Here is a 19,804-nt window from a genome sequence, read left to right as displayed (position 1 = left end):
GATAAACTAAACAAAAATTTGTTAAGTAATCCTTAAATAAGAGTTTTCTTGTAGATTCGAACTTTTAAAATCCAAGGCTAAAAATCACTGAAAAAAATTATTAATTAAAAATAATACGATATCACTGTCTATGAAATCAATGTAGTAGGTCTTGTTAACCTTGGTATCAATGAAATACTATTACATTGAGTAGCAAAAGTAAGTTTCGCCTATTCCTCAACCCATCATATGCAAACCCCCACATTACTGCACCTGGCAATCTTGAATTAGACCAAGTAAAGGATTGCGAGAAGGATATGCATCCTTTTACCTCTAATACGATCAGAGAAAGAACATTGCAACTATCTAATGTAAATATTAAGAAATCAATGTTCTACCCTTGCATGGCTGCTTCTACCCTCCATGCAACCCTTTTTTTTTTTATGGGTAAACTGGACTGGAATCCATGACGACGACGGCACGTTGCAACCTGTCAACCAATTTCACTTACCCTTGGAACACCCGTGCCCGGTTTGTGCATAAGCTGCTAATAAAAAAATAGTCTGTGAGCAGATGTTAGTTGAATATAACATATTAGCTGGGACAAACGGTTTCAGTGAGGTTTTAGTTCAAAAAATTTGAGGAAAAATTGGTAAATATGAACGTAAATCATCTCTTGTTCTCTTCCACCATGAGCTGCTATAAAACTCATCAGCTTTTGCTTCACCTACAGTGGGGCATGCCAGGGAACATCAAACGGAACAAATAATAATAAAATTGTCACATTACAACTACCAGGCATATAACTCTAGTCATTTGGATTCAATAATTACCTTCGAATTGATAAATTATACAATCAGAATTGCTCTCTGGCGACTTGAAAGCACCAATTTTTTTTATTATTATCAATATCAGGTAATTGCAAAAACGATCTTCAAGTAAACTACTACATCTCTGTAAGAAGAGCAACACAAATCAACTAATCAGTAAAATCATCAAGAAAATCAAGATCATCATCGTCGTCGTCTGTAGCAGCAACCGCAGTAGCAGGAGGAACGTCCAATGGTTCAACATCAGCCAATTTCAACATCTCCAAGAACCCCTTCTTGTCCTCAGCGTTTGCATCTTCATTCACAGTCACATCATTTTCATCTGCCTCAACTTGTTCCATTTCATTATAAAGGATCTCCTACGGCCGAAAGATTAGGGGTTTTGATTAAGTTAACTACCAAAGTAAGTCCAACATAAATTCATGCTCAAGCAATAAAATCAGAGAGATTCTATTGCCACACCAACTTTTGCTAATGACACACCAATTGATATGTAAATCACACGAGAATTAGCACACATCTTGGGGTGGCATTAGCAAAAGTGTTGCAACAGAAGCTCTCTAAAATAACGTGCAGAAAAAGGGATGCTAGCTTAGAAAGTACCTCATCTTCCTGCAGGGTTTGGTTCTCTGTCTCCACTACCCAGTCATCTAGTAGGCTTTCTAGGAGAAAGCTGTCAAGGGAGATTGAGTCATCGGGATTTCTTCTTAGTTGACGCTCCCTAAGACGCAAGTTATAGTGAACATAGATAAGGTCATTCAATGTTTTCTGAGCTAATCGATTATGCCTTTTGCCATGGATCTGGTCATACGTGCTCCAATAATGCTCACATCCGAAAGATGAGCATGTCTGGCTTAATATGCGAATGGCTATCCGTTGTAGCTCTAAGCAATTTATTCCATGTTGTTGCCACCACGCGGCTAATAAGAAAAAAAACAAGAAGCAATACAAATTTACTATAACCATGCATATAGAATGTCTAAACAATTATATGCATGAATACAATTGGTGAATATCTGGTTGCTTAGCATTCTAATATTATCACCTGGGTCAAGCTCTGTTCTCGTACTTATAGCCAACTCGGTTCCAAAATCAGCTTTTGCAGAAGTAAAATCAGAAATCTGAAAAGCAACATCACAACTGTTGGGGACCCTAAAAAATTTACAAAATAAAATAAAGGGGAACCAATTGAGAGGTTCAAAGTCATTTCCATGAACATACTCATTTATATGATAACCTGTGCATGGATAACCTCAGGATGCCATTATTATTATTTTTTAATCGGAACAATGATTTATTAAAAGGGGACACAGACTAAAATAATTAATACCTGCATGGATGCTGAAATCCTCCTTCCATTATCTGGTTCTAGTCGGACAATACATTCATTTAGTCCACGCATAACCTCGGGAAGCTACAATCAAGTAGTACATACAAAATTCAGATTTGGGAGAGAAAAGAAGTTAAATGAGCAAAAAAATAGTTGCACCATTATTTTTCATACCGCTTGGAAATCAGCACGATAACGGTAGGATGGGTTGAGGAAGTAAGCAGCCATGTATAGAGGATGATGAAACAATGAATTCCAGTGGTCATCTATCACATTCCAGAATGGTCCATATTTCCGCATATCATCACCATGAATGCTTTTGATTGCAAGTTTTGCACTACACATATCATGATAAATGGATGGCATTGACAAGCCTTCATTACTATCCACCTTTTGAAGAACTAGTAAGATTGGGTCCACAGATTTTCTTACATATTGCATCTTCTTCCAAAAGATAGAATTTAGGACAATTTTCTCCACTTCCTTGCCTTCTTCCAATTTGGAGAATTGGGACAAAAGCCATTTATTTGATTGGAACATTCTTTTGAGACCACCCCTATGATCCACTAAGCTCTGTAAATTAACAAAACTAGTGGCAAACCTTGTAACAGAAGGCTTGAGAATTTCCTTCCCCTCTGTAAAATCTTCTTTCATAAGATTTAACAACCACAAGTGGTTATAAATGAACCTTGTAACTTTTTTTCCTTTGTCCATGCACTCGCCAACACATTTGATATTCACAAAATCTTCAAGTATTCGATCGATACAATAGGCTGCACATGGTGTCCAAAATAAATTCCTCCTCTTCTCCTCCAACAACTTCCCAGCAGCCTTATAACTGGCAGTATTCTCTGTTATCACCTACAATACAAGTCAAGGAATTATAAATTTTTAACAATGTTGAATAAGTTGAAATGACAGGCCAATACTTCAAAAATAAAATGAAAGGAATTGAGTACCTGCACCACATTTTCCTCACCCATATCTTCCACCACTTTGTCCAACAACTGAAAAAGATTTGCTGCGTCATCAACTATGTCTGTCACATCGACTGAGGATACAAAGTATACCCCACGTGGGCAAGACACCAAAAAATTGATTAATGTCCTACCCTGCGTGTCTTTCCAACTATCTGACAAAATAGAACAACCAGTACTAGCCCAAGAAGCTTTAAATTCAACAAGATAGTCTTTAATGGAAGCAACTTCATCCATGAGAAATTGGCCATAGATGAGTTGGCTAGGAGGGCCTTTCAAACCTTGACCATATTGACCAACCAACTCCAACATCTTATGGAAGTATGGGGAACTAGCTGCATTTGAAGGAATTGCTGCGTGATAAAAGAATTTGCAGATTGCATTGATCACCTCGCGAGATTTTTTATCAGATCCTGCCTTTGCTTTTACTTGCTTGTAAGGTAGCAGTGTATTATTCTTTGATGTCCTTGGAACAACATAATCTAATTTTGATCGTTTCAATTGCAGTTCAGTAGCACTAATAGGGGACCCCTTAATTCTCTTTCCTATTTCTTGGCTCAAACTATCATAACCAGTCACCGACTTTTCTCTACTTTGACCATGTACAAGATCTTCCTCTTGTTCATCTCCATACTCATTATCCGAGTACATATAGAAAGCTTCCATCTCTTTAACTTCAGGTTGCCGATTCCTCCTGCCGGTACGATGCCATTTCATGTTCTCCTTTATTTTAAGATAAACTTCCTCGGGAACGTTTTTACAAGATGCAACTTCGCCAGGGATCCTTGCTAAATGCTGTTTAAACCTGTTTATTCCTCCACTGACTATCTTTTCACAATAATTGCATTTTACCTTTTTCTTCCTATCATCTTGAGCAACACCGTGTTCCCATCCGGGGTCCACATAACCTAGCGATCGAAGAGGCGCCAAACTTATAACCATGTTCTTATCACCAATCACCTGTTTACCTTTGTATTTATAGCCAACGGAATCTTCTAGTTCATCGTCATCATTAGGCTGTAAATCCAAATATAACTGGTCTCCTACATCTTCAGATTGCCTTTGTTTCTTAGTAGGCCGTGATCCTTCCAAGATTTCTTTCATTTTCAGGCTAGATCCTTCCAGAATTTCTTTCATTTTTTGGCAAACTTCCTCGGGAGCTTTCTTGCAATATGTAACTTCCCCTGAAATTCTAGCTAAATGTTGCTTTAATCTGTATATTCCACCACTAACCACTTTCCCACAATAATTGCATTTCACCTTCTTTTTCCTCCCATCTTGGGCAATCCCATGCTCCCATCCAGGGTCAACGAATCCTGCTGAGCGAAGACGGGCCATCCCTTCAATCATTCAGCAAGGAATGTAGCAGTGGCAGCTTCTACCCTCTTTTGATTCGGTTGCTGCATAGTTGGAAAAGTAAAACAGTTATAAGAAATAAAAGGATTTAATCATTAAAGATATTGGTTCTTGTATTTTCATAATTGTCATGTTTGTCAGAAATCCTTTAATGATCCACTAACAACATAGCATACAAAAACTAAAAGTCAACAATGAAAAAGAAAAACATTTTCTTATTGCTAATTCTAACTCTTTTTTTTTTTCTTGCCAGATTTTTTTTTAAAATTTTAATATGACACTAGTCTATATAATCTCCAACAAAATTAAACATATATGAAACCTTCAAAAATAATATCAGACATAGAAAGCAACATAAATCAGATAAACAACACAGAAATCTATGGAAAATATTTTTCATAGTGCTAACACTAACTTTATTTATTTGTTTCGTCACACACACACATGCATGCCCGCACACGCACACACACATATCGGGATCAAAACACCAATAACAAAACTATTGCCAACAATCTCTACCGTTAGATCAATGAAGATCTAACGATTCGGATCATTTAATATCAGAATAATCTGTTTGGCATGAGAGACTTTAAAAAGAGTAGATTTTGGGTGTTTTAAGATCTAGGGTTTTGATGAACGCTAAAGGAAAAAAAAAAACTTGCATGCGAAGTAGAGATGAAAGATAATACAGAAACGGATGGAGGTGAAGTAGTTTTATTGATTTCAGGTGAAGATGAAACAGCTTTGGAGAAGAAGAAGGTGAGCAGGGATTCGACTTCCAACTTTTCTTCGAAGGATATGAATGTGAGATTCTCAGATTTGGATAATAATCTCAAGTCAGAAGTGCAAATTTCCACATGCATGAGCTGTCCTTCTCCAGAGATTTCGAAGTTCAGTTCTAGTCCCCATAAGCCTCCCAAAATCCCAGTAGATCATAACTCAAAGAATTTCACTTGCTAGCACCACCTTCTCTAAGCCAAAATCGAGATTTGTAGAACCATTTGGTCATTTGGTTGAAAAGCACGATCAATTGATGCAAGAGTGAGCTTGTGTTGCCGTTGCCGGAGTATTTGCGTCGTTGAAGGGAGAGTGGGTTAGGGTTTTAGTTTATTAACATAAATGAAGAAGATACAAATGTGTTTGGTATCTGATCGAAGAGAGAAGCGTAATTTTCTAAAAGACGTTGATGAGAGTGGGGATTAGGGTTTTGGTTTGTTGACATAAACGAAGAAGAAGATACAAATGCGTTTGGTATCCGATTGAAGAGAGAAGTGTATATTTCTAAAACAGAGACACGTGTTTAACACGTTCTCCACCGTTGGATGTATTGTGATCCAATGCTTCTAAACATTGTATGAAACGTTAGCGATATTTATATGTAGGGTACGCTAACGTCCAAGATCTCTTGGAAACGTTAATATTCTCCGCCACATTCACTTTCCAATAATACCCTTGTCCATTTTGTCTTTTAGTGAAAAAGACAAGGGTATGTTGGACTTTTACATAATAAATATATTTATTACACCCTTAACTACAAAAGCATTTACTCCTAACAACAACAACAACAATAATAATAATAAAATATATTTTTATTACATAATAATTATTATATGCTGCCAAAGCATTTACTCCAAACAAGACATTTAAATCCAAAGACTAAAATGCTCTTAGCATTATTATATAAAAGACAACCACTTATTATGTAAAAAACCAACATACCCTTGTCTTTTTCACTAAAAGACAAAATGGCCAGGGGTATTATTAGAAAGTGAAAGTGGTGAGAATGCTAACGTCCCCATGAGGTTTAGGACATTAGCATTCCCCATATCTATCTATTTATCTATATTTATATATAGAGGTCTAGGACATTAGCATTCCCCATATCTATCTATCTATCTATCTATCTATCTATATATAGAGATACTACTTTTGACATGAAACTGGACCATGGAATCTCAACAAAATATTGAGAACATATATGAAACCTTCAAAAACTAATTTCAAAAGTAAAAGCCAACATAAATCAGAGAAACGACACAGAAATCTAAGGACAAGCGTACTTTGCTGTTTGATCTGGAGAAAATCCTTTCTGACGGTGAAGTTCCTGCTGCCCCTCTGTTCAAAGTCCAAAGCACCAAGTTGGACCACAATTGCTTCCTCAAAACCACCAAACGAATCCCTCAAGCAGAACTGAACCGTTTCCTATACCTTGTAAAATTGGTTTATTGAGAGACAGAAAATGGACTTAAAGAAACTGAAATATAGTAAATAACTTAAGAAAATAAGATTAACCATCTCAGGTTAGTTGAACTAGTCAGAATTACATGATAAAGTGGCCGGGTTGTTAAAGTAGCCAGGTTAAAGCATTCATTAACATTCAAGTGATCATGCCAAAGAAGAACACAGAAGAAAGCTAGACGTCTAAGTGTCATTATTCCAATGTTTGAAAACTTAGTGATGTCAACTAAGTTAGTTCAGCTCCTAACAAACAAATCCAGATTCTGGTGCCATCTAAAAAAGAATTAAGCCGATTCAGCGAGCAGACTTCTTGTTCACAATGTTTCCAGTGTCTCAGAAGAAAACTGATGAGACAACAAGTCTCAGTTTTCAGAAGTTGCTAATAATCTGATTTCTGCAGTGAAATTTATACATTCCAAAGTATAAACAGACATTTCTTAACTTAATAATCTTCCTTCTGCAAGCATTAGACAGACATCCTTTTCAATGTGATGGATACTATGGAAATAACCCCACTATATCCCTTCAATTTCGGTAACAAACTGCATTACATATCAAGAGAGAACAAGGATTATAAGAAGAATACACTTAAATACAATTATGTAATGAGATTTGGCCAATTACAAGGTCAAGGCCCATTTGGAGGGAAATCATCTGTCCCAACACTCAAGAATACCTGAGAGTCCCAATTCAATGCAACCTTGGTGTTAAATGAAATAATATTAACATAAATATGTACAGTACTAAAGAAACTATTTTTTCTGGGCTCCAAAAGGTTACCAATTTAAACTTACTCAGCAAATTTTTTTTCATGTTCTGGGAAATAGAGTTAGTATAAACAAGCAAAGATACAGAAAACGCTTGATTACTAAGGAATGTAGAATGGGTAGAGAGAGAAAAAATGAAGATCCCAGTACATATTATGCAAGCATCGAGGAAAAAATATACATGACGATCCCAAAACTCATTTCACAAATAATACGAAAGAAGAGAGCCGCATGAAACAATTACAAGGAACCAAGGATATGTGGAATACAGTTATCCTTTTAATCCAATTTGATTATGTCAAGAAAAACAAATGGCCATGCTGCTGACATACATTAAGGCAATCAATCAGAGGGCTTTCCAACAGGAATAAAGATATTAGATATGAGTCAAGACTGCCAATATCAGTGTCGAAGCAATCTTCAGCCTCTTTTGTTAACTAAAGGAGGAAACCAAATATGGAAAGATGACATTTTCACAGTGCATCTTAACCACGGAATTCATTTTCATGAAATTAAGGAATTTTAAATTGAGTGTTTTGTGGTGCGATACTCAATTCGCATGGTCCGATAGCATGCTTTGACAGGTTCCATGCATAATCCTGTTCCAAGTCATCATCATCTACACCTTAACCCAGATGGCAACATGATTCCCAATTATGGTATATTAATCAATTTCTTTCAATCATGTTTCTTGTGTAAATCTCTAACTACCCAAAAAAATGACACAAGCGGATGCCTTTTTTCCTCTTCTTCCTTATTTTTTTCTTTTACCTTTTTTTTGAGATAAGTAATACAAGACTATGCCTTCAACCTAAAACTGAAATTCTGTACATATTACAGATATATGTTGTAATAGTTATAGAAAAAAGCTACTTTACTAAGATATATATTAATTAAAAGCCTAAACCTAACTTTTTACCAAAAAAATAAAAAATAAAATAAAAATTATAAACCTGAATTAACTCTATCAGCACATGCCTCAGCAGTGCTTCAAGCCTTAGGAGGCCCAACCCGGCGAATCAAACAGCTATTTTGCAGTAAACAATCAACTTTTTAGGCATAAAAATTGCAGTAAACAATCAAATTTTGAGCCAGTATTTTCCATCATCAAACACCCTTTTTTTTCCTTTCTATCCCACAAACTCTGAGAAATTTTCCCTTCTTTCCCCCCTATGGTGGGTAAGCTAGTATTGAGCCTGGGACCTCATGATTGCAATATAAACAGTCAACTAATTCAACTAAGGACTCCAACCAATTTAAAATAGATAAACATCAGACCATAGAACCTAACGAACTAGAAACCCTAGCCGTAATTATCCAAAACCCAAACCAGAATTACTATAAAAAACTAAAATCCCTAACAATAACAATCCAAAAGAATTGACTTTCTGATCCTATTATGATCTCAATGTAAATTGAACCAAGAAAAGTCTGAATTTTCGTCAAATTATCATCAAAATATAGTAGCAGAAGTATACAAAACAGTCAAATCTCAAAAATTTATTCAATAATGAGAACAATAGTGGTGAAATTAGAGAAAAATCCATTTAATTTTGATTTGTTAGTACCTGAGATGGAATCGGATGAGAATTCGGTGGAAACCCTAGAATTTTCCTTGCCTCATCAAATTTCTTCGAGTCCTCCCAACATTTCCATGATCTTTTTGACAATAAAAAAATATAAAAGTTTGGATTTTTCTTACAGAGAGCGCTGTGCGCTGTGCGCAGCAAGAGATCTCTCGGAGAAGAAACGCTTCTCTCTTCGCATACGAATCGTGAGTCGGCTCGTCGGCTCGTGAGTTATTATTTGAGTGGGGAGGACAGGTGTACGCGTATCGTGCGCCCTCAAAGTATTTTAGGGTTTCTCCTTATAAATTAAATTAAATTAAAAAAAGAAATAAAAAATAGCTGTAAACTGTTTGTTTGACTAAAGTAAAAAAATCGCTTACATTGAATGTGGATAAGTAGATGACTTAATTGAACCCATTTAAAAAAAAAAAAAATTAGTTAATTTGTGTACGTTACTTTATTGTATTGACTCGGTCTACTAGGAAAGGAGTTTTTAGGAAGCTGTTTGGTAACGAGTTTCAAGTTGTCTGGGAAAAGGTTATTCAAATTTAGAATAAGGAAAAGAGACGTGATATATCGATGCGGCAAAACATACTTGGTCTGTACACGATTGACTTGGCAAGTGTACTGAATTATAAATCTTTTTCTTCGGGATGCACTGGAAAAAGATCAATTGTTTTGTGCCCTTGTCATGTTAGCTGCGTATGTTTTATTGTGTTGATTTGTCATTAGTCTAAGGAAAATGTTGAAGAGGATGTGTGTGTGGAGTCATAGACACTTTTTCATTGAGATAGAAGTGAAAAGCATCTATAGTTTTGTGCGCACCTCCACGAAGTGTATGTGTCATGTGTGTACAGAGTCAGAGATATTTTCATCGAGATGAGTGAAAGGAATATATGGTTTTGTGTGCACCTCCACAAAGTGGATGTGTGTATAGAGTCACATATGTTTTTTCACGGAGATACGAGCGAAAAGCATCTATCGTTCTGTGTGCACCTCCACGACATCAATGTGTGAATTGATGTCGTTTTTATTGTCACTCCAGCACAACTCTTAGAATAATATCCTTACAATTTGATCCAAGTTTAAATTCGTGACATATTAGTTGAAACATGCAACCAAACACCCTCATTTCTAGATGGGGAAGGCTTTATCGGGTTGGTTTATCATGTATAATTTGTGTCAAATTTAGTTTTATGAATCTAAATGACGAAATAAGATTCATATTGTTGACGTCATTTAAAAAAAAATCATAGATTATGAAGATGATGATTAATTTAGTTTGGACTTTATTGAACAACCCTAGTTTGGATTTTTTACATGGTATACAAGATTATATACAAGTCATAACATGCATGAACTCTCTAGATTCTTTCACATGTGTTTTTAGAGTAATTTAATTTTAAGAACATTCTTGAGCTTTTTCGACCCTTCTGAAACTATTTAAGTTCACCAAAACCCTAGCATGCACACGAGACGAGACCCTCCATTTATAGGAATGCCATTGCCAATTATTTGATTAGTTGCTTGTAACTTCACTTCAAGAAAGGCTAATGATAAATCGACAGGCTAAAAAATACACGGTCAGTACACGAATGACATGGCAAGGACAGAGAACTGTAGATCTTTTTCATCATGTATCCTGAAGAAAAGATCAATGATTCTATACCCTTGCCACGTCATCCGTGTGCAAACCGCGTATCTTTAGCACGTTGATTTATCACGACTCTTCAACAAACGGTGTCTTGTACAACATATCAATAGGGTGCCAGAGTAGAAAATATGCATTTATTGAAAATATGCTCTAATACTCTTTTTTTCTTTTGCCAACATGAAACATAAATGTATAGAGCCAACTTATTGTTGTGGAATGTTTCTCGATTTTCAATTCCACTCACTTCATGCTTGGTATTTTTTTCTCCTTAAAAGTCACTTGAAGTCATTACCAATTGTCTGATCCAGCTATGGATAAGTTTGACCTTTGCCTTCCCCTTTCATCCCTTGATCCAGTACCATTCTTTACCTTCAGAAATTTGACATAAAAGCTCATAACAAATGGTTAGGATCAAGGCTTTGTAATACATCACGACCGACGGTCACCAATAATCCTTACATGAACACTCCCCATTCCTGAAATGATGAAACCGATTCCTGTCCCTTACAATTATTTCACGATCAAACACCTTTGAAATGAGCTTACTTGCTTCGTGACAGTCTCTACAAACTCTCAAATTCTTTGCGATTCGGATTGTTGCCCCACTTTCAGTTTTCAACAACCCAAAGGCAATGGCAAGCTTCTCACTATGGTAGAACAATGGGTTCTCCTTGTCCTCCTCAACATCGTGCAATACTCCATCAGTGTCAGGCACATAGCCTACGGATCTGATTCGTTCCAACATCTCATCTACCTTGGCATATATCTCTTTAGCCTGAGGATGAGCCCTGCCTCCAGCAATGAACTCACTAACAACACCATCCATTTCAATCATCGAAAACCCGGGGGCCTTCTTCACTCCTCGATCGTTCATTAATTTCCTCACATTAGCAACATCATCCCATCTACCAACACTAGCATATAAGTTAGCCAATAAAACATAGCGCCCACTATTATGAGGCTCTAACTCAATAACTTGTCTTCCTATTTGCTCTCCCAATTCCACTTCTCCATGGATCTTACAAGCTCCAAGAAGGGCACCCAAGACACCTGCGTCCGGACTCATAGGCATCTCATCTATAAGCTTTCTTGCTTCCTTTAGGAATCCAGATCTACCTAGCAAATCAACCATGCACCCAAAATGCTCCCTCTTGGGCTCAATACCATGAACTTCTTTCATATAATAAAAGTAATGCCACCCCTCTTCGACCAATCCCGCATGGGCACATGCACTAAGAATATTCACAAATGTGATATCGTCTGGGGCTACCATCTCTCTCTCCATCTTTTGGAAAAGCTCAATGGCAGCCTCTCCTTGCCCATGCATTGCTAAGCCTCCAATCATGCAATTCCACGAAGAAATCCCTTTGTGGGACAACCCATTGAAGACTTCAAATGCCTTCTCCAAGCAACCACATTTGCAGTACATGTCAATGATCGTTGTCGCAAGTTTTGAGTCCAATTCAATCCCACTCTTCTCTATATACCCATGTATCCACTCCCCTTGTTCTTTTGCTCCCAAGCCGTACAAGCCGACAACATACTTGCTGCAACAAACTTATCCAATTCCACTTTCTCCAACCGCATTCTTTCAAACAAAGCAAATGCCTCGTGGAAAAGGTTGCATTGAACGTAAGCTGCAATCATTGCATTCCACGATACAGAGTTCCTCTCTGGCATTGACTCAAAAATTTTATAAGCATCATCAACAGATCCCCATCGAGAATACCCGGTAATCAAGGTGGTCCAAGAGACCACATCTCGTTGAGGCATCTTATTAAAGACTCGTCGTGCTTCGTCCAAATACCGAAAATTCACGTACATGTGGATCAAATTGTTCAGAGAAAACTTATCCTCCTCGAAACCAAATTTCAAAACATGGGCATGGATTTGTTTTCCTTCTTCAATGGCATTATCAATGCAACAAGCTTTAACTATTGGTGGGAAGGTGAAATTGTTAGGTGTCACGGATTCTTCTAACATTTGGGTATATAAGAGAATGCAATTTTTTGTCAATTGGGATTGTAAGTAACCTCTAATGATAGTGTTGTAAATGAAAGCATCTGGTTGGGGAATTTTATCAAACACATCGATAGCATAATTTAAATCTCCGGATTCAGCGGTTGCACAGAATTTAATGACTCGACCCATGGCATCGTTGTCGGCTGAAAGGCCGAGACGAATGAATTTGGAATGAAATTGCTTGAGCTCGTCCATGGTTGAACAAGACTCGAAGCCATGAAAAGTAGGACGTTGGACCTTGGGTAAGCTTAGTAAAGAGGGAGAGGCTTGTAGAAGCACAAGAGAGGCCATCGTCTGTAGGGGTGTGTAAATTTCTTAACGTTATCTTATCTGGTAAGTATTATGGCTTACACATGTGGGCCGAGGATGGCATCTGGCTTACAAATCACAACAACATAAACAAGGCCTTAGTCCAAGATTTGGGGTCGGCCCACGAATTCTATTCCTTACTTCCACTATGACCAAAGTCAAGTTTTCTTTCGTTGATAGCAAGTTCGTATGTACTTCTAATATAGACTAATGATAATCTGACGCTCTTTTTTTTAGACGCCCCCCATACATCCTTGACTTGGCAGTTACAAAATCATAAATCTTTTTCTTATGTATTTCGAGGCAAATGATATACAATTCTGTGATGGGGGCATCTGAAAAAAACGTGTCAGATTATCATGACTCTTTTATATATCTATTTAAGTTCTTTCAGTATTTCCATCTCCACTCTTTAATTAGCCATAGTTGAACATGTTGAAACCATCTTAGTGTCTTTATCTTAGATTATTTTCTAAGCGTTAAATGGAGGATTTGAACAAGGTATGGTCTATTGGAGATACTATTATATTTTTCTTGAGAAAAAAAATGTTAAAGTAACTTAAAATAACACTAAAGTAGCAAGTGAAAAATAAATGTTTAAGTAACTTAAAATAACACTAAAGTAGCAAGGCTCTTTTTTAAATACTTTCATTTATAATTTTATTTTTCTTAATCTTTTCACTCATCTATTTTTAAATTATCATCATTTTTGGCATTATAAGTTAGTTAGTAATTTGTATAGTAAAAAATAGCTCATTAGAATCACTCTTTCCCTTTGTGTCAATGACATCTAGATGTCAAACACTTTAGATTGGAATTCAATAATTTTGATTTGGATTAGACAACAATCCAAAGTCTCAATACCACAACAAACTTTCACATTATTTTTCTAGTATCTAATAATAAATTATTGGTAAAAAAAAAAAAAAACCACAGCACCAATTAGCTTAGATGATAAAGTCTACGGGGATGATGATACCATAGACCTAGGTTTAATTCCTATCAACATCGAATTATTGATCTCAATAAAAATAAGCTCACTAAACGAAAAAAATTATCTAAAATTAAAATGTGAGACACTTGAAACAATAACAAATTAAGGCGGGAAGGTAGATGAAATGCTCTTTGTTTTCTATCTAAAAATGTACTATTAAGTTAGTCCTTTGTGTGAGGGTAAAGTTAGCATGGCTTGACCCAAACTTGTCCATGTACAATCATGGTTTTAAAACTTGTCCGAGACGTATCACTCGAGTCTTCTCGATATTGCCTAGAAACGAGATGGGTAAACAAGTAAATATATCAAACGAGATTTAAAACCCATTTTTCTCATTGTTGAATGAGACATCTCAAACATATCAGAAAACTCATTCGAAACGACTCGATCTCGTTCACGGATGAGACGAGATGTCAAAACGAGTTTAAAAACCATGCGTACACCCCCTTGGAGATAAGCAAGATAGAAGTATGGTTTTAAACTCCTCTATGACTGATTCAAGTGAGTCATTTTGATTACAACTTGTTCAAGATTCAATATGACTTGATTTGGATTTTGAATATATATCAACCAAATTAATGAAAACTCAATCAGGTCAACTGGTTTTGTTATTTTTGATATAAAGTAATTAATTTTTAGTGATTTAAATATATATTTAAAAAATCATATTAAGATGATTTAAATTTGACTCCTTCGAGACTAGATGAGTTGGACGAGATACCTGATTTTAAAACCATGGGTAGAAGACTAGAAGTCAAGGTTTCAAAATTCATCCGAGATCGAGATGTATCGTCTAAGTCATCTTGATTTCAACCAACGACACAAACGGATATGTTTTTCGGGTTTTACAGAATCTCGTGAGACAAGCGATACATCTCGAAGGAGATATTGAAAAACTCATACAAGATATTTGAGAAGAACGAGATATATCATTTTTCATCTCTAAATCCTATCATTTTTACCCCCAAATTGATTTTTTCTCCTCTTGTCAACCAAGAGAACCAGAGAAAAAAAAAGTTCGGTAAAAGTTTTTCATCCTCCTCTAAATCAAGACGAAATCAAAGAGGATTTTCAGATTTTTTAAATGGTCTAAAACCATTGAATCGTCCGATCCAACTCGGTATACAAACCGAGTTTTAAAGCCATGCTAGAAGGCGAACCTTCAAAGACTTCTTTCTAGTCTCGAGTTGAACATGTTCAACGCCTTCAAGCGGCTGCTTGCTACCATTACTCTCCTCTCTGTTTCTGTATAAGAGTTGGAGAGACTCAATTTCTTCTCCAAATCGTTCAACCAAATCTCATTATTACTGAACGAGGTCAGATATCTCTCTCCCTCGATTCTTTTCTTCTATATTTTGTGTGATGGAAAAATGTTATTGTTGAAGAACCCCTTCAATGGCGTTAAAGCTTTCACCTTTGATTATTTCCAAGCAAATTTCAAGATGGGTATTTCTAAATTCATATATTTCTTCAATTTCATGTGCTGCCCACAATCAAATTCTACCAGAAACCGATCAAAACCCAACAAATTTCACTGAATTTGAAGCCAAAATTCAATCTTTGAAGAACAAGTTGGACCCTGATAACTTAGTTCGGATTTTGGATTCTACACATGACCTGAACACATCACTCAAGATATTCCAATGGGCTTCTGTCCAAAAACGATTTAGTCACACGGCTGATACGTATTCTCGGGTGATATTGAAACTAGGTTTGACTGGAAATGTTCGGGAGATGGAGCTTTATTGTAATGAGATGGTAAGGGAGAAATGCCCTTATGTTGAAGAAGCTTTCTCTGTATTAATCGATTCTTTCGTTAGAAATCGTAGGCTCACAGAAGCTTTGCGGGTCCTCGAGATTATGAACTTGGGTAAATGCAGGCCATCAATTCGTACCTGTAATGTTTTATTGGGCACTCTTGTGGAGGAGAAGAGAGATTTTCAGTCTATCTTATTCGCTTATAAGGAAATAGTGAAGGCAGGAATCATACCCAATGTCGAAACCATAAATTATTTAATAGAGACTTTATGTGAAAATGATCAAATTGAATGTGCTTTAGTCCAATTCAGAAGAATGAACAAGAAAGGGTGCAGTCCTAATAGTAGGACTTTCGAGATAATCATAGGTGCTCTTTGTAATAGTAACCGAGTGGATGAATCCATAATGGTTTTAGGTGAGATGTTTGAGCTCGATTGTAAGCCTGATTGGAGTTTTTTTAAGAGTGTTATACCTCTGTTTTGTAAAGCCAAAAAGGCAGATGTGAGCATGAGATTGTTGACAATGATGAGGGATTCTGGGCTTTTTCCCGATTCGTTAATATATGGGGTTTTGGTCCAGTGTTTGTGTGACAATCAACAGGTGGATGATGCAGTGAAGCTTTTCGAAGAGATGATAGAAAATGGTTTAACTCCTGCAGTTGATGTGAATGTGGATATTGTGAATGGATTTTGTAAATTAGGAAAATTTAGCAAAGCCCGAGACTTCTTGGAGGAGAACTCTTTTTTTGAGATTTTCTCTCACAATGCCTTGCTTGAAGGTTACTGTAGTGCTGACAGATTCTGCGAAGCAAATGATTTTCTTGAGAAGATGGTTGAGAGGAATGTAGCCAATAGTGTTTCTTGGAGTATTCTTATTAGAGGACTTTGTGAGAAGGGGGAAATTAGGAAAGCCCATGAAGTTCTGAATAAAATGGTCGTCTCCTCATATATCCCTGATTGTGCCACTTATTCTGCTCTAATCTTTGGCCATTGTGGAGTGGGCAAGTATGAAGATGCTCTAGAGCTATTTCATCAGGTTCGTATCAGAAATTGGGTTTTGGATTCCAGCTCTTACACCAAGCTAATTGAAGGCCTTGGCAGTGTGAAAAAGATTAAAGAGGGTACTGAAGTGTTTCGTTATATGTCTGGCAATGGATGCTCTATCGGGTCTTCCTTGTTTGATATGCTGGTCAAGGGAATATGTTTAACCGGAAAGGTGGATGAAGCGATCAAGCTACGCTCTTTGGCTTATCATACCGGCACTTCTTGCACTCCTTTCTCGTATAATACTATTATGCTTAGGTTGTGTGAGTCAGGAAGGGCAAAGGATGTCTTGGTGCTACTTTCACAAATGTTGGTGGAGGGTTCTACTTTAGATGAAGAAACATATTGCATTCTGATAGATAGCATGTGCATAGAGAACAGGACAAAGGATTGTGCTCAATTGTTAGATCGGATGGTTGGCAATGGTTTGGTTCCCAGTTCAGAAACACTAGATAGACTGCTGTCTTGTTTGGCATGCCATTCAGAGTTGCATGTGGTTGTGCGCACAATGGATAAACTTGCTTCTAAAGATGGGGTTTTTAGTTTTGCTATGTACAACATGGTCATCAACGGCCTCTTGAAGGAGGGTCATAAACATAATGCCATTAAATTCTTGGACCATATGTTGGAAAAGGGTCGGGTCCCAGACGTTGTTACACATAGTTTGTTGATTGGGAGAATTGGTGGGGAAGAAGCCGGTGGAGTAAGAGAGGCATCAGAATATTCTGTTGTGCAGGATAAAGTTAGCAACATATTGGCTGAGAGCTTCTAGGAAACGTAACGATGATCATTGTACTCTTGACACTGACAAAATTACTGAAAATGGTTGAATATGTACCGATAACATGTAATATTTATTGAAACATAGTAGTTGATGGTCGAGCTCGTACTCTATGTTACAATTGTGAGGTCGCAGGTTTGTTCCCAGGTTTTCAGCTCCATGAAGTGTCAAAACTGCTTTGAACACCTAACTTATGTGCCTATATTGGGCTTCCTGTATCCCACCAGCTTGTAATCTGCAAGACATTTGGATGTCCTTGAAATTCTCCAATATTTTATTCTTGTGTAAAATTCTTAAATTGGTTAAACAATAAAGTTTCACTGTATCATTACTTGTCGATCATATATCTCATTGTTAATTTCTCTTTGATTAATGCTGGAGTGACCTCAGTGCCCATAGATGCATTTTCTCCGAGATACGAGTAAAACACATCTATGGACATGTGCGCACCACCACGTCAAGGTGTCCCCCGCTGAGGCCACTCCAGCACGACTCTTTCTCTTTTATATTGTTCTACTGTTTAAAACTGTGATGTGAAGCATTGGAAATGTATATTTTATGTCTATGTGAAGATAGCTCAAGGCATGTTTTCCTGAGTTGACATATCTTTTACGGTTCTTCTGGAAGCTGGAACACTATATCTTTCAACAGTTTCCCTGGTTGGAAAACCTTTTTTTTTTTTTTTTGTACTAATGCTGGAGTGGCACAGGGGGGGACACATCTGACGTGGTGGCATGCACATAACCGTAGATGTTTTTTACTCGTATCTCACGTAAAGGCATCTACGGTTATGTGCTTGCCACCATGTCAGATGTGTCATCCCAGCATGACTTTTTTTTCTTTTACTAATTGGAATTACAGACCATCTGTTCCTACAAAGATTTGAGGAAGAAATTCGGTTGTCTTGTCATGCTTGAGGCCCCCCATTCATAACTTTCCCTAGCTTAGTATATTGTGTTTCTTCCTTGGATCGGTCCTCACTTCCTCCCACTCCCAATACCCTCTCATGTTCTCCGTTAGCTTCCCAATAATTTGTAAATCACTTTTGATGGATTTAGAAGTTTCAGATTGGGCTGATTTTTTGTGAGAATGATCTTGTCATAATAGAGATCATCCTCACAAAAAATCAGCTCAATCCGAAACTTCTAACCTATATTTTGAAAAACCATTGTTTTTTACTTATGTCCCATGATCCACCCCCATCAAATATTGTATATAAATATGACATATTGATATCTTTGTTTATATTTGAAATTTGAAATTGAATTGATTCTCTTAGCTGATAATTACATAAGATTTATATAGAGAAGAGAATGCAAGAATAATATTTATATCAAATTAGATATTGCTAATTTCATCTAATAAAATCTTATCAAATCAAATCCTATTTCAAACCTAATCTTTATGATGATCTCCAAATGATCTACGTATCAAGATATACATACTAAGTACACTTTTTTATTATTATTGGTAAGCCTGTTTTTAATGAGTGAGTAAATCTAACAACTCGATCTTGCTAGTACTTGCCTATTATAAGTAGGCCTTATTTTTTTTTTTTTGATAAGTATAATATATTGAAAAAAGGGGTAAAAGATTACAAGAGGCCGAGAAAGCCTCGAAAAGAACTACACAAAAAAAAAGCAACACAAAAAAAAACAAGAGCATAAATGATTACAAACAAAATTCCATCTAAATACAAAGTCATCAAAAGTAGTCCCTTTGAACTCTAAATTCTGTTTGGATCATATTAATGCTTTAATATCATCCTTCAAGCTTATGGAGATCAAAGATTGATGTGAGTTTGATCAAATAACTAACCACCACAAATTTCGATTGTACAATTAGCTGGCCTGCCCAAAAAAGAAAGAGTCATGATAATCTGACGCTCTTTTTTCAGACACTCCCCGTATGTCCCCATCACAGAATCATAGATCCTTTGCTTTGGGATACACAAGAAAAAGATTTATAGTTTTGTAACTGCCAAGTTATGGGGCATACGAGGGGCGTCAAATTATCATTAGTAAAAAAGAAACAAGGATATTCAAAATGTGTAGAAACCGAGGATTAAATGATTAGGCCATGATGTCAAATATATATATATGTGAAATTTTTTTTTTTACCCTCAATCTTTAATTAAACATATAGCAAACAATTCATAATAATTAATGCCTTTTCGAAAAAAAAATAAGTTTTCTTTC

General features: G+C 36.4%; 2 protein-coding genes and 1 pseudogene across 6 annotated transcripts; 1 reads left to right on the top strand and 2 right to left on the bottom strand.

Annotated features, from left to right (window-relative positions):
- Positions 1–738: 738 nt before the first annotated feature.
- LOC147383615 (hAT dimerization domain-containing protein) lies at positions 739–9,328 on the bottom strand. 5 transcript variants are annotated; one of them, XM_086428105.1, is made up of 8 exons: positions 9,046–9,328; positions 6,533–6,680; positions 3,099–4,516; positions 2,314–3,000; positions 2,140–2,223; positions 1,855–1,930; positions 1,413–1,729; positions 739–1,168 (listed from the first exon to the last, which is right to left on the bottom strand). In XM_086428105.1, exons 3-8 carry the CDS (start codon positions 4,464–4,466, stop codon positions 959–961), a joined length of 2,742 nt encoding a protein of 913 aa, XP_086284231.1. In that variant the 5' UTR covers positions 4,467–4,516; positions 6,533–6,680; positions 9,046–9,328; the 3' UTR covers positions 739–958. The 5 variants fall into 5 exon arrangements, with proteins under 5 accessions (XP_086284231.1, XP_086284232.1, XP_086284234.1 ...); XM_086428106.1 differs by having other exon boundaries at positions 6,533–6,674; XM_086428108.1 differs by lacking the exon at positions 6,533–6,680.
- A 1,069-nt stretch (positions 9,329–10,397) lies between these two features.
- Positions 10,398–13,209, bottom strand: LOC147383614 (pentatricopeptide repeat-containing protein At5g66520 pseudogene; annotated as a pseudogene).
- A 304-nt stretch (positions 13,210–13,513) lies between these two features.
- LOC147383613 (uncharacterized) lies at positions 13,514–17,945 on the top strand. Its single transcript, XM_086427312.1, has 3 exons — positions 13,514–13,531; positions 15,205–15,340; positions 15,532–17,945. Exons 1-3 carry the CDS (start codon positions 13,514–13,516, stop codon positions 17,595–17,597), a joined length of 2,220 nt encoding a protein of 739 aa, XP_086283438.1. The 3' UTR covers positions 17,598–17,945.
- The last annotated feature ends 1,859 nt before the right edge of the window (positions 17,946–19,804 follow it).

Source organism: Akebia trifoliata, chromosome 16 (assembly GCF_017979445.1).
Source record: "Akebia trifoliata isolate Shusen 1 chromosome 16, ASM1797944v1, whole genome shotgun sequence".
Classification (NCBI taxonomy): domain Eukaryota; kingdom Viridiplantae; phylum Streptophyta; class Magnoliopsida; order Ranunculales; family Lardizabalaceae; genus Akebia; species Akebia trifoliata.
The sequence above is the reverse complement of the archived record's forward strand: the minus strand, read 5'-3'. Positions and strand labels throughout refer to the sequence as shown.

Excerpts from the sequence above, each read along its gene's own strand:
- LOC147383613 (XM_086427312.1), top strand. Across the intron at positions 15,341-15,531 it reads TCTCATTATTACTGAACGAG|AAACCGATCAAAACCCAACA; the intron begins GTCAGATATCTC and ends AAATTCTACCAG.
- LOC147383615 (XM_086428105.1), bottom strand. The coding sequence starts at position 4,466 with ATGATTGAAGGGATGGCCCGTCTTCGCTCAGCAGGATTCGTTGACCCT. Across the intron at positions 2,224-2,313 it reads ATCGTGCTGATTTCCAAGCG|CTTCCCGAGGTTATGCGTGG; the intron begins GTATGAAAAATA and ends ACTTGATTGTAG. Across the intron at positions 1,931-2,139 it reads GGATTTCAGCATCCATGCAG|ATTTCTGATTTTACTTCTGC; the intron begins GTATTAATTATT and ends GTTGCTTTTCAG.